Source organism: Aquarana catesbeiana, linkage group LG01, assembly GCF_042186555.1.
Source record: "Aquarana catesbeiana isolate 2022-GZ linkage group LG01, ASM4218655v1, whole genome shotgun sequence".
NCBI classification, from domain to species: Eukaryota; Metazoa; Chordata; class Amphibia; order Anura; family Ranidae; genus Aquarana; species Aquarana catesbeiana.
Window position 1 is genome coordinate 978,492,528 of NC_133324.1, and position 13,846 is coordinate 978,506,373.

A 13,846-nucleotide genomic window follows, 5' to 3' on the forward strand; every position below is an offset into this window, starting at 1 on the left:
CCGAACAGCGAACAATTTGGGGTGTTCGCGGCAAATTCGAATGCCGCGGAACACCCTTTAAAAGTCTATGGGAGAAATCAAAAGTGCTAATTTTAAAGGCTAATATGCAAGTTATTGTCATAAAAAGTGTTTGGGGACCTGGGTCCTGCCCCAGGGGACATGGATCAATGCAAAAAAAAGTTTTAAAAACGGCAGTTTTTTCAGGAGCAGTGATTTTAATAATGCTTAAAGTCAATCAATAAAAGTGTAATATCCCTTTAAATTTCGTACCTGGGGGGTGTCTATAGTATGCCTGTAAAGGGGCGCATGTTTCCTGTGTTTAGAACAGTCTGACAGCAAAATGACATTTTGAAGGAAAAAACTCATTTAAAACTACCCGCGGCTATTGCATTGCCGACAATACACATAGAAGTTCATTGATAAAAACGGCATGGGAATTCCCCAAAGGGGAACCCCGAACCAAAATTTAAAAAAAAAGTGACGTGGGAGTCCCCCTAAATTCCATACCAGGCCCTTCAGGTCTGATATGGATATTAAGGGGAGCCCCGGCCAAAATTTAAAAAAAAAAATGACGTGAGGTTCCCCCTAAATTCCATACCAGACCCTTCAGGTCTGGTATGGATTTTAAGGGGAACCCCGCGCCAAAAAAAAAAAAAAAAAAAAAAACGGCGTGGGGTCCCCCCAAAAATCCATACCAGACAATTATCCGAGCACGCAACCTGGCAGGCCGCAGGAAAAGAGGGGGGGACGAGAGTGCGGCCCCCCCTCCCTCCTGAACTGTACCAGGCCACATGCCCTCAACATTGGGAGGGTGCTTTGGGGTAGCCCCCCAAAACACCTTGTCCCCATGTTGATGAGGACAAGGGCCTCATCCCCACAACCCTGGCCGGTGGTTGTGGGGGTCTGCGGGCGGGGGGCTTATCGGAATCTGGAAGCCCCCTTTAACAAGGTGACCCCCAGATCCCGGCCCCCCCCCTGTGTGAAATGGTAAGGGGGTACTCCCACGTCATTTTTTTTTTTTAATTTTGGTTCGGGGTTCCCCTTTTATCAATGAACTTCTATGTGTATTGTCGGCAATGCAATAGCCGCGGGTAGTTTTAAATGAGTTTTTTCCTTCAAAATGTCATTTTGCTGTCAGACTGTTCTAAACACAGGAAACATGCGCCCCTTTACAGGCATACTATAGACACCCCCCAGGTACGAAATTTAAAGGGATATTACACTTTTATTGTTTGACTTTAAGCATTATTAAAATCACTGCTCCTGAAAAAACTGCCGTTTTTAAAACTTTTTTTTGCATTGATCCATGTCCCCTGGGGCAGGACCCAGGTCCCCAAACACTTTTTATGACAATAACTTGCAAACAGGGGGGTGTTCGGCTCATCCCTAGTCACCACCTATTACTGTCACATGGGATGTTTACATTCATTATAGACCCCAGATCTCTCCATAAAGAGGACCTGTCACCTCCTATTACTGTCACATGGGATGTTTACATTCATTATAGACCCCAGATCTCTCCATAAAGAGGACCTGTCACCACCTATTACTGTCACAAGGGATGTTTACATTCATTATAGACCCCAGATCTCTCCATAAAGAGGAACTGTCACCTCCTATTACTGTCACATGGGATGTTTATAGTCATTATAGACCCCAGATCCCTCCATAAAGAGGACCTGTCACCATCTATTACTGTCACATGGGATGTTTACATTCATTATAGACCCCAGATCTCTCCATAAAGAGGACCTGTCTCCTCCTATTACTGTCACATGGGATGTTTACATTCATTATAGACCCCAGATCTCACCATAAAGAGGACCTGTCACCACCTATTACTGTCACATGGGATGTTTACATTAATTATAGACCCCAGATCTCTCCATAAAGAGGACCTGTCACCTCCTATTACTGTCACATGGGATGTTTACATTCATTATAGACCCCAGATCTCTCCATAAAGAGGACCTGTCACCTCCTATTACTGTCATATGGGATGTTTACATTCATTATAGACCCCAGATCTCTCCATAAAGAGGACCTGTCAGCCCCTATTACTGTCACATGGGATGTGTACATTCATTACAGACCCCAGATCTCTCCATAAAGAGGACCTGTCACCACCTATTACTGTTACATAGGATGTTTACATTCCTTGTGACAGCGATAAAAGTAATTAAAAAAATAAAATAAAGCAACAGTGTAAAAAAATTAAATAAATTAATGATTTAAAAAAAAAAAAAGATTAAAGTGCCCACGTCGCCCTCTCCCCCCATGCTAGTGCGCAAAGATGAACATGTACATCAGTCCCATACGAACGCAATCAGCGATCATCCTACACATGTGAGGTATCGCCATAAACATCAGAACCAGACCTCCTGTGTTAATCTGAAGTAGTAACCTGTAAAGGCTTGCTTTTAAAACCTACAGATAGTAAAATTTTCATTGTTTGTTGCCGTTGCATGGGCTTGAGCAATTTGACAAGCATGATAATTGTAAAACATAAATATATCTATGTATTTATTTATTTATTTTTACATACTGCCACCAGTCAGTTTGCCTAATCACTGCCACACTAGTCATATCGTATTAGTCTGGTGACAATATGTAAAAAAAAAAATATGTAAGAACAACAACTTTTATTTTATTTCTTAATTTTCCAAAATATTGTGACAGAAAATTATAACTTCAAAAAACTCACAACGCCTCTTACTAAATATCTTGGGGTGTCTACATTCCTTAAAGGGGTATTTTGGGGGTGTATTTGTATTGTCCTGGAATTTTAGGGCCTGAAGAAATGAGATCGGCCATCAGTACATCAGGATTTATCAATTTTCAAATATATCCCATAGTTTGTGGACTCTATAATGTATTCGATGGGAGATCGAGAAATACAAAGTAACATTCGTTATAAAACATTGACCCAGCTCAGCCCGGTGCCTCTTCCGCTCAGACCAGATCTTCTTTCTCAGGTGGCAGTCCTGCACCCTTGTCCGCCATTTACTGAGACTGATGGCCTGGTTCTTGAGAGGGAGAGCTCATGAGCTCAAGAAAGGTGAGCACAAATAAAGTATATAAGAGAATATGGGCCAAGTTTGTTGAATTCTCATCTTCTACGGGCAGATCATTTAAGGATCCAGAGATCCAAGATATCCTCAGCTTCCTTCAATCCTGCCTAGATCTGTCTCTATCCATCAGCTCTCTTAGAGTCCAAGTCTCAGCCTTATCGGCCTTCTCCAGAATATCATGGGCTGTTCACCCGCTAATCCGGCAGTTCTTCCATGGGGCGTCAAGACTCAGGCCCCAAAGAAAACCAAAATACCCCAAATGACATATTTCCCTTGTTCTCGACTCATTATCTGGACTCAGTTTCATGGGGTCTTCCCCACTTTCTATCAAAGATCATTCTGCAAAAGTCGCCTTGTTGGTCGCTATCACTTCGGCCAAAAGGGTTTCTGAGATTGGTTCCTTGGGTCATGAAGAACCATTCCTGACCTTTTTTCCGGACCAGGTGGTCCTCAACCCTATGCTCGGCTCAAATCCGAAAGTCACTTCAGTGTTCCATGAGAACCAAAAAATCATCCTACCTACATTCAGATCTCTAGGGTCCACTGAAGTATATTCTCTGGATATAGGCAAAATACTGAAGGAATACCTACAAGCTAGTTCCTCCTTTAGATGCACCGAATACCTGTTTATTCTGTTCCGGCTGTAACAGAGGGAAGTGAGCCTCAACCAGAACGATTGCGACCTGAATCGTCCAGTCCATCCAGCAGGCTTATAGAGCTAAGGGCTTGGTTCCTCCAGAAGCGGTGATGGCGCATTCCACCAGGGGTATGGTGGCTTTGTGGGCAGTGGCTCGGCACATGGCTCCAGACGTCATCTGCAAACTGGCCTCTTGGGCCTCCATTAATACTTTTATGCTGTGATTGGTCACAGCTCATCACATAGTACAAATGGGCTGTGATTGGCCCTGTCTGTACCGTGTGATCACTGTAACCAACCACAGCTAGCAAAATAATCGTACACAATGAATGGTGTCACGGAACGTCCCACATTCCGCTTGAGTGCTTCCGTCATATACCACTTCCTCCCAGTCTTTATACAGATATCTCAACCTCTCTGAGCTCAACACAAGGCGACACTTGCTTGTTGCTACCAAGAACTCACTTTTTTTAGAATCAAAATTACAAGACTTTATATGCCGTTGGAACCTCCTCTAACAATACAACTGTAACTTAATTAACATGAGCTAATTATCTAATCCTTTATACAGCCTAGGTGACTGAGACATGACCTTTCGCCCAGACTTGTGGTCACCGAGCTTCACACAGTTATATCAACACAATAGCAGCTCCAATAGGAGTCGTCCCGTCTCCTACATTGTATAGAGGACAATGTCATCAGCTCATTCAATTAACATAAACACAGGTAGTTGGAATTGATGACACCAGCATCTCCTCACAGGATGTGTCCCAACAGAATGAATCAGTCTTATCAGCAGGGGGCTGCTGGAGGAATCCCCCCTCCCTCTTCAGGGACACAAATCTACAGTAAGGAGTCCCCATACAATATATACATATATACACGACTGAGTCCGATTAATACAGTTCAGCCTGGATTTCTCATTCACCTCACAAAGAGTATTGTTCCATTGAAAATCCAGGGCCCATAATCAAAAGGCAACAGGCTTGCATACAGTCCTCTCCAACAGCCTCTGTTCTGGCTAGGTCTGTCACAAATGGCATAAATCAAAGCCATTCAATGTTTACAATTGCCATGTGATCTGCTATGATTGGCCACAGCAATTGCATGGTACCGGCAGTAGGCCAGCACACTGATCAGACATCAGCTGTGTCCAGCGGAGACACGTGCGAGGAGCATTCCTAGAGGACGTCCACCCAGAGTCATAAAGGTCCCGCCCAGCCATCATTTGACAATAGGCTGGGCGGGAAGTGGTTAAGGGGTCCCTTCTTGGCTCCAGGGCCATTTGCTGACTTGATGGGGCCCCGAGTGTAGTACAATCACCTTTTTTGGTGGCACTGCTCGTGACCACTGCAACAGCTCCCATATGTAAAACCATGACAGAGTGCCACCTGCAGATAAAACTCAGTAATTACAGGAGAGATGTACATTCACAGATAAAGTGATCATTTAAATCTGATTCTAGAATACACCAAATATTACCGATACTGTATGTTTAATGATATAATCTGTAACTTAACATTCTTATCACAGCTACATTAGATATACAGATTTCGATTAGTACAGTTCAGCCTGGATTTCTCATTCACCTCACAAAGAGTATTTTCCATTGAAAATCCAGGGCCCATAATCAAAAGGCAACAGGCTTGCATACAGTCCTCTCCAACAGCCTCTGTTCTGGCTAGGTCTGTCACATTTCTCCCCTTTCGGCAGGAGACTAACACAGGAGGAGACCCCAGACGGGTTGACTCCGAAGTTGGTCCATAGTTCCAGTCCTCTACGGCCTGTACCCACACAGTACCCCAAATAAATTATTCCAAACAGAGTATTACTCACCCAGCCATCCTCTGCCTCTCTCAGAGAACATATCCGCCGCTGGGGAGAGGCCTGGACTGGCCCTTCTCCCTGGAATCCTTTCTGCCGCTAGGGAGAAGACAGGGGGACTGGGCTCACTCCATCCTGCTGTTGGGGATCTGGGCCGACTGCCCAGCATCCCTGGGGTATACAGGTGGGGACTGAAGCCCCTTCAACCGACACCAGATCAAGCTGCAGTTGTGAGGTGATGACTGCATTCTCTCCTTGGATCCTGATCTGCCTGATCTGCAGCTCACGATAGACTGCCACCTCCTCACCTTGGGCCTCCACAATTGCTGCAGGTGTGGGGCAGAGATCTTGGACCCTCTGTCCGGTTGCCAGCACTTCTGCTGGGGGTTTGCCAGGTGGTTCCTCCTCTACAGAAACGTCTATTAAATCCCCAGTCTCTGGAAGTGGTAAAAGTGTGGGACAGAGGTCTTGGACCCTCTGTTCAGTTACCAGATCTTCAGCTGGAGAAGTTTGTTTTAACTCCATAGATGCTGCTGGCAGAAAATTACATGTCCCTGTCAGTGTTGTGGGAGAAAGGCCGACTACCTCTTCTCTCAAGAAGGCCGAAGCCACTGTTGGTGCTGGGCAGAACACAGTGAACTTTGGCCCTGATAGCAGCTCTTCTGCTGGAGGCTCATCAGGTTGTTCTTCCTCAGCAGAAAAGTCTATCAAATCCCATGTCTCTGCAACTGATGTCTGGGGATAGAGGTTCACCATCTCCTGTCCATGGAACCCAGAAGATGCTATGATTTCTGGGCAGAGGTTAGCAGAGCTCTGCCCTGTTGTCAGCACTTCAGGTTTGGGGACGGCAATCTCCGGATTTTCCACTGCCGATTCTCTGGCATGCTGCTGAACTTGTTCTAGCAGTTTCCTGTATGCCCTTTCCAGATGCTGTTCCTTCCTTAGCAAATGGTCCAGATCAGGTTTGAGCTCTGAGACCCATGCAAGACTGAGCATAGACTCTCTATATTCTCTCAGGTCCTCAAGGTCAAATTCCCCTTCATCGCCAAACATAAAAAGATCTGTAAGGTTCTCCCACAGCAATCCAGGGCTGCCAAAGTCATATCCCTCCGGAGAGCATTCTGTCGTCTCCCCTAAATATCCCTCCTCTGCGTGCCATTGCAGAGCCCGATAACGATTGTCCAGCTCTATCTACTGCTGGACCAACCTGTCCAATTCAGTCACCCATTGCTCCTGGGGCTGCTCTCCCAGGAATGCCATCCGCAATGCCCGTTGGTCACTGGCCCGTTGCTCTTGGGTTGGAAAGCACTTGCCCTGTTTTATACCAGCGAGACGGAGGGCTGCAATCCAGAGCTCCACCCGAATTTGCTGCCTAAGCTCCAGGTATTCATCCTCAGACACAGTCCTGGTGTATGTTGAAAGGATGATCTGCAGCAGCCCCGGGAATTCTGATGCCAGGTCCATATCTCCGCTGGGGTGACTGAAGTCTGCTATGCTGATCTTGGATCCAGGTGGAGGTTTAAATTTCCCAGACTGCAGGAAGCTTTCCCGCTGCTTGCCACCAATGTCACGGAATGTCCCACACTCCGCTTGAGTGCTTCCGTCAGTATACCGCTTCCTAAGTTCTGGAACACGAGTCCAATGGATCTGGCTATAGGAACCCCCAAGGACTAGACAACACCAGTCTTGGAGTACATCAGAACTCACTTTTTTTAGAATCAAAATTACAAGACTTTATATGCCGTTGGAACCTCCTCTAACAATACAACTGTAACTTAATTAGCATGAGCTAATTATCTAATCCTTTATACAGCCTAGGTGACTGAGACATGACCTTTCGCCCAGACTTGTGGTCACCGAGCTTCACACAGTTATATAAACACAATAGCAGCTCCAATAGGAGTCATCCCGTCTCCTACATTGTATAGAGGACAATGTCATCAGCTCATTCAATTAACATAAACACAGGTAGTTGGAATTGATGACACCAGCATCTCCTCACAGGATGTGTCCCAGCAGAATGAATCAGTCTTATCAGCAGGGGGCTGCTGGAGGAATCCCCCCTCCCTCTTCAGGGACACAAATCTACAGTAAGGAGTCCCCATACAATATATACATATATACACGACTGAGTCCGATTAATACAGTTCAGCCTGGATTTCTCATTCACCTCACAAAGAGTATTGTTCCATTGAAAATCCAGGGCCCATAATCAAAAGGCAACAGGCTTGCATACAGTCCTCTCCAACAGCCTCTGTTCTGGCTAGGTCTGTCACAAATGGCATAAATCAAAGCCATTCAATGTTTACAATTGCCATGTGATCTGCTATGATTGGCCACAGCAATTGCATGGTACCGGCAGTAGGCCAGCACACTGATCAGACATCAGCTGTGTCCAGCGGAGACACGTGCGAGGAGCATTCCTAGAGGACGTCCACCCAGAGTCATAAAGGTCCCGCCCAGCCGTCATTTGACAATAGGCTGGGCGGGAAGTGGTTAAGGGGTCCCTTCTTGGCTCCAGGGCCATTTGCTGACTTGATGGGGCCCCGAGTGTAGTACAATCACCTTTTTTGGTGGCACTGCTCGTGACCACTGCAACAGCTCCCATATGTAAAACCATGACAGAGTGCCACCTGCAGATAAAACTCAGTAATTACAGGAGAGATGTACATTCACAGATAAAGTGATCATTTAAATCTGATTCTAGAATACACCAAATATTACCGATACTGTATGTTTAATGATATAATCTGTAACTTAACATTCTTATCACAGCTACATTAGATATACAGATTTTAGTTATGTTTGACATAATGTACCATTTTATCCATCATGTTGATTAAACCTCATGATGGACAACAAGAGATGGAACTACAATCATATTTCATGAAGCTTTTAGCATTACAGGCATTATGTCAGCTACACCATCTACTAGACATGACAGGTTACAATGTAGCAGTATAGAACATTCCATTATTCTTCATATGACGTGTGATAAATCTTCCCTCCATTCAGAAATACATTTCCACAGAAAACTGTCTCTTATTCTTCTGTACATGTGACATTTGGAATGATACTGATGACATCTTGTTTTATTTTGTCCAGAAATAAAAAACAACCTGCAACTTCATTCTTCCTTTTCGGATTCTCTAAAAGGTATGTAATGCAGGAGGACTCATTTATAAGATGAGGCAATACTAATGTCATCTTGTTTTATCTAGAACAGGGGTCTCCACATTTTCATATATAAATACATAAGGGGGGATATGATCACCATGTAAAAAAACATAAGGGGGGATATGATCTTCATGTATAGATATATTTAGGGGGGATATGATCTCCATGTATAAATACATAGGGGGATATGATCACCATGTATAATAAGGGGGGATATGATCTCCATATATAAATACATGGGGGGGGGGGGGGGATATGATCACCATAAGGGGGATGTGATCTCCATGTATAAATGCATAAGGGGGGATATGATCTCCATGTATAAATACATAAGGGGGGATATGATCTCCATGTATAAATACATAAGGGTGAATATGATCTCCATGTATAAATACATAAGGGGGGGATATGATCTCCATGTATAAATACATAAGGGGGGGATATGATCTCCATGTATAAATACATAAGGGGGGGATATGATCTCCATGTATAAATACATAAGGGGGGATGTGATCACCATGTATAAATAAATAAGGGGGATATGATCTCCATCATGTATAAATACATAAGGGGGATATGATTTCCATGTATAATAAGGGGGGATATGATCTCCATATATAAATACATAGGGGGGGGGATATGATCACCATGTATAATACATGGGGGGGTATTATCTCAATGTATAAATATATAAGGGGTGGGGTTATAATCTCCATGTATAAATATATAAGGGGGGATATGATCTCCATGTATAAGTACATAAGGGGGGGATATGATCTCCATGTATAAATATATAAGGGGGATATGATCTCCATGTATAAGTACATAAGGGGGGATATGATCTCCATGTATAAATATATAAGGGGGGATATGATCTCCATGTATAAATACATAAGGGGGGATATGATCTCCATGTATAAGTACATAAGGGGGGATATGATCTCCATGTATACATACATAAGGGGGGTATGATCTCCATGTATAAATACATAAGGGGGGATATGATCTCCATGTTTAATACATAAGGGGGATATGATCTCAATTCATAAATACATAAGGAGGATATGATCTCCATGTATAAATACATTTAGAAATGCCTCCCCTGCACTTTCTTCAGTTCCCCGGTATACCAAAACTGAACTGCATATTCCAGATGAGGTCTTACTAATGATTTGTACAGATGATCTCTCTCTCTCTCTCTCTCTCTCTCCCTCTCCCTCTCTCTCTCTCTCTCTCTCTCTCTCTCTCTCTCTCTCTCTTTCTCTCTCTCTCTCTCTCTCTGCAGTCTATTCCTCTCTTAATACAAGAAAGGACTTTGCTCGCTTTAGAAACTGCAGCCTGGCATTCCATGTTATTATTGGGCTTATGATCTATCAGAACACCCAGATTCTTCTCCACCATTGACTCCCCCAACTGTTCTCCTCCCAGCATGTGTGATTATTAAGTCTATGATCCAACAGAACACCCAGATCCTTCATTATTGAATCCACCATGCTGCTGTCCCCCTAAAATGTACATTTATTATGTCAATGGTGTACCAGAATACCCAGGTCCTTCTCCATCATTGACTCAAGAACACAAAACCCAAATCCAATAAGAGCACCAAACAAGCATCCAAGAGTTTGAGATTTTTAATGATAATTGATTCATATCAGGAAATTTCTAGTGCTTTTCAGGGGGCCAAGAACACATCGCCTTCATCAGGGGTTAGGAATTTGGACTTGGTAAGAAAATACCAAGTCGATCTGCGATTTACTGATTTAATCATTTTCAGGACTTAGGCCAGTGTTAGTTAATGCAGCAGAAACTTTTTTTTACCCCCCCCCCCCCCCCCCCCAAAAAATGACTGAGGAGAAGATATTGAAGTGATCTGGAGATATCCCTATATTTTTTTCTAGGCCTCACGAAGGAGAAGTTTTGGACACCTAAAATGCTTTGCATACTTTTTGGATTGTCCCACTGACTTTTTACTGAAATAAAGTCAGTGGTGTGGCACTTCAATTGTAATTTTTTTTTTTTACATTATCCCACAAGCCAAGGAGATCCTGTGCTGTCTGCTCAGAACCAGATCCTTTACATCAACATCAATAATATAAGATGGTAATACCAGTGAGATAACCCTACAGGTCTAACGCTATTTTCCACTTCCTTCAAATATTGGATATTCTCTCCATTTTACATATGTGGGGAAAGATGGTGGTGCCCAGTGAATTATTTGGCGGGTCATATACATGTGGGTCTGTACGCTGTTTTGCACAAAGTTACCGTAATACTCTTGTATTAATTTTCTCTTGTCTGACAATGGTTCAGGTCACTTTTAAGATTTTTTTGTTTTCTCTAGGAGGCATTGAGGATTTAATAGTGATAAAGAACATCACATCTTGTCTTTTGGAGTGGGAATGGGGAACAACAAACAATTTCCTCTACCAATGCAAAGGTGAGCATACCGTATGTGTGACATTGTAACAAAGAGACATTCTCTAAATCAGAAACTGATTATTGACCACCAGATAGGATCCATAGTTCTAGATGGTGTATGACCTCCCTGACCTTCCAATCTCCAGTTCCAGTAAGCTCAGATTCTTTGACAAGTTAAATGAAATTGCCTATTACAGAGATAAGATGGTGGCCAGTCACTTCGAATACTTTCATGCTTTCCATCCAAAACTTTTCTCTGGTTGTGGATAGAGTCGGGGAGAATTTCTACATTTTGTTGTTTTTTTTTCCTGTCTATGTTCCCATTGGGGAGATTCACTCTCTCTATTTGCACTGATGACCATTGTCACTAGAAGAAAAACGTGATTAGAATTCCAACATTTTAACCACTAGAGGACCAGCCGCCACAGGTCGGCTCTCCTGGGCAAATCGCCGTAGCTATACGTCAGCCGCTTTATGACCACTAGGGGGTGCGCGTGCGCTTGCAGCACGATGACAGAGCCAATGCTTGGCACCCGCGATTGCTCCTGAGGGAGACAGAACGGAGATCTTTCAATGTAAACAGACAGATCTCTGTTCTGTCAGGGGAGAGGAGACTGATTTGTTGTTCATACTAAGTATGAGCAGTGATCGGTCTCCTCCTCCTGGCACTCCCATCCCCCCACAGTTAGAATCACTCACTAGGACACACATTTAACCCCTTGATCGCCCCCTAGTGTTAACCCCTTCCCTGCCAGTGACATTTATACAGCAATCAGTGGCTATTTATAGCACTAATCACTGTATAAATGTCAATGGTCCCAAAAAAGTGTCAAAAGTGTCCGATCTGTCCGCCGCAATGTTGCAGTCCCAATAAAAATTGCAGATTACTAGTAAAAAAAAAAATGAATAATACAAATGCCATAAATATATCCCCTATTTTGTAGAAGCTATAACTTTTGCGAGAAACCAATCAATATACGCTTATTGCGATTTTTTTTACCAAAAATATGTAGAAGAATACATATCGGCCTAAACTGAGGAAGAAATTTGTTTTTTTTATAATTTTTGGGGGAAAATTTATTATAACAAAAAGTAAAAAATATTGTTTTTTTTTCAAAATAGTCACTTTTTTTTGCTTATAGTGCAAAAAATAAAAACCGCAGAGGTGATCAAATACCACCAAAAGAAAGCTCTATTTGAGGGAAAAAAAGGACGTCAATTTTGTTTGGGTACAGCTTCGCACGACCGCGCAATTCTCAGTTAAAACGATGCAGTGCTGTATCAGAAAAAATGGCCTGGTCATTAAGGGGGCAAATTCTTCTGGGCTGAAGTTGTTAAGGTTGTCACTAAGAGAACCTTTTGAATATGAGCAACTGCCTATGAGGGGATTTTTCTTGACAATCCTCTTGTGTCTCTGGGACAGGAAGTTAAATTTTACACAAACTGCAAAAAAAAATCTCTATTCAAAAACAAGTTTTAGCAAGAAAAACATGTTTTGTTTTTGTTTTTTCCAGTAACTGGATATAAAGGGAGTTATTGCATCTCCAAAAAATTACATTGTTCTTAACCTCTTCCCACTCACCCAGCGCTGCCCTTTAACCGGGTCTTAAAGCGGAGTTCCACCCAGAAGTGGAACTTCCGCTTATCTGATTCCTCCCCCCTCCGGTGCCACATTTGGCACCTTTCGGGGGGGAGGGGAGAGTGCTTTGACAAGTACCCAGTTCCCATTTCCGTCAGACCTCGCCGTGGTGAGGTACGTCAGAAGTTGGGCCCCCTCCTCCTTCCCCTGCTGCCGGGCCAGCAAGAGCGCGCACATGCACAGTAGGGACCTGGCTGTGAAGCCATAAGGCTTCACTGACGGGTTTTTTTTACCGGCAATGGCGGGCAGGAGCAGCCGACAGCTGATGCAAACATTGGCTGGGGTGCTGACATCGTTGGTTTCCAGGACAGGTAACTGTCCTATTATTAAAAGTCAGCAGCTACAGTATGTGTAGCTGCCGACTTTTAATTTTTGAAAGGGTGGGGACCCTGCTTTAAGGAGGGGGGTGGGATGGACTTCTTGATCATGTCACCACTGTGATTGGCTTTTAGTGGTCACATGATCAGTATCCTTTTATCTTTGCTCCTGATGAAAAAGTAGAGACCAGGGATGAGTCAATGGTTCAGTCCAATGTTTGGCTGCTCAGGCATTCAGATCAACATGCAAACCTTCTTCTGTCTAGTCAACTGTTCAGCAGGAGCCAAATTTGATATATGACAGTTTCCCACTGTCAATAGTTGCTAAGAAGGCATTTATGGTAAACAGCTGTTGTCACCACCAGCACCATTGACTTACATGGCCAGGAATTCCTGATCTCATAAGCTACAGAGTGGGGATAGCAGTGATATCATTGCCCACATATGGCCTCTGATGTTGACCAAATATGGTCGTATATGTTCATTTATAGTCATTATTCCCAGTGTTAGAATAGACTAGCATACAGACAAATGGATTTTTCAACCAGACTCGAGTTCGTCGGAAAGATTTGGAACATGTTCTAAATCTAAAGTCCGTCTGATTTTTTGACAGCAAAGGTCCGATGAAGCACACACACGATTGAATTGTCTGGCGGATTTGTTCCGTCCGACCTTTGCTGTCGAAAAGTCTGGTCTTGTGTACACGGCATTAGAAGAAAACCTGTTAGAGTCTACAAAAGACTTGAGACTGGGGCGGAGGTTC

At 43.5% G+C, this 13,846-nt stretch overlaps 1 protein-coding gene across 1 annotated transcript in view; it reads left to right on the forward strand.

Annotated features, from left to right (window-relative positions):
* LOC141123532 (cytosolic phospholipase A2 gamma-like) overlaps positions 1 to 13,846 on the forward strand; it is a 98,918-nt gene that overhangs the window by 71,921 nt on the left and 13,151 nt on the right. The window contains exons 12-13 of the mRNA XM_073612061.1: positions 8,638 to 8,688; positions 11,051 to 11,146. Of these exons, the coding sequence (XP_073468162.1) occupies positions 8,638 to 8,688; positions 11,051 to 11,146 (147 nt within the window). The remainder of the gene's footprint in view (positions 1 to 8,637; positions 8,689 to 11,050; positions 11,147 to 13,846) is intronic.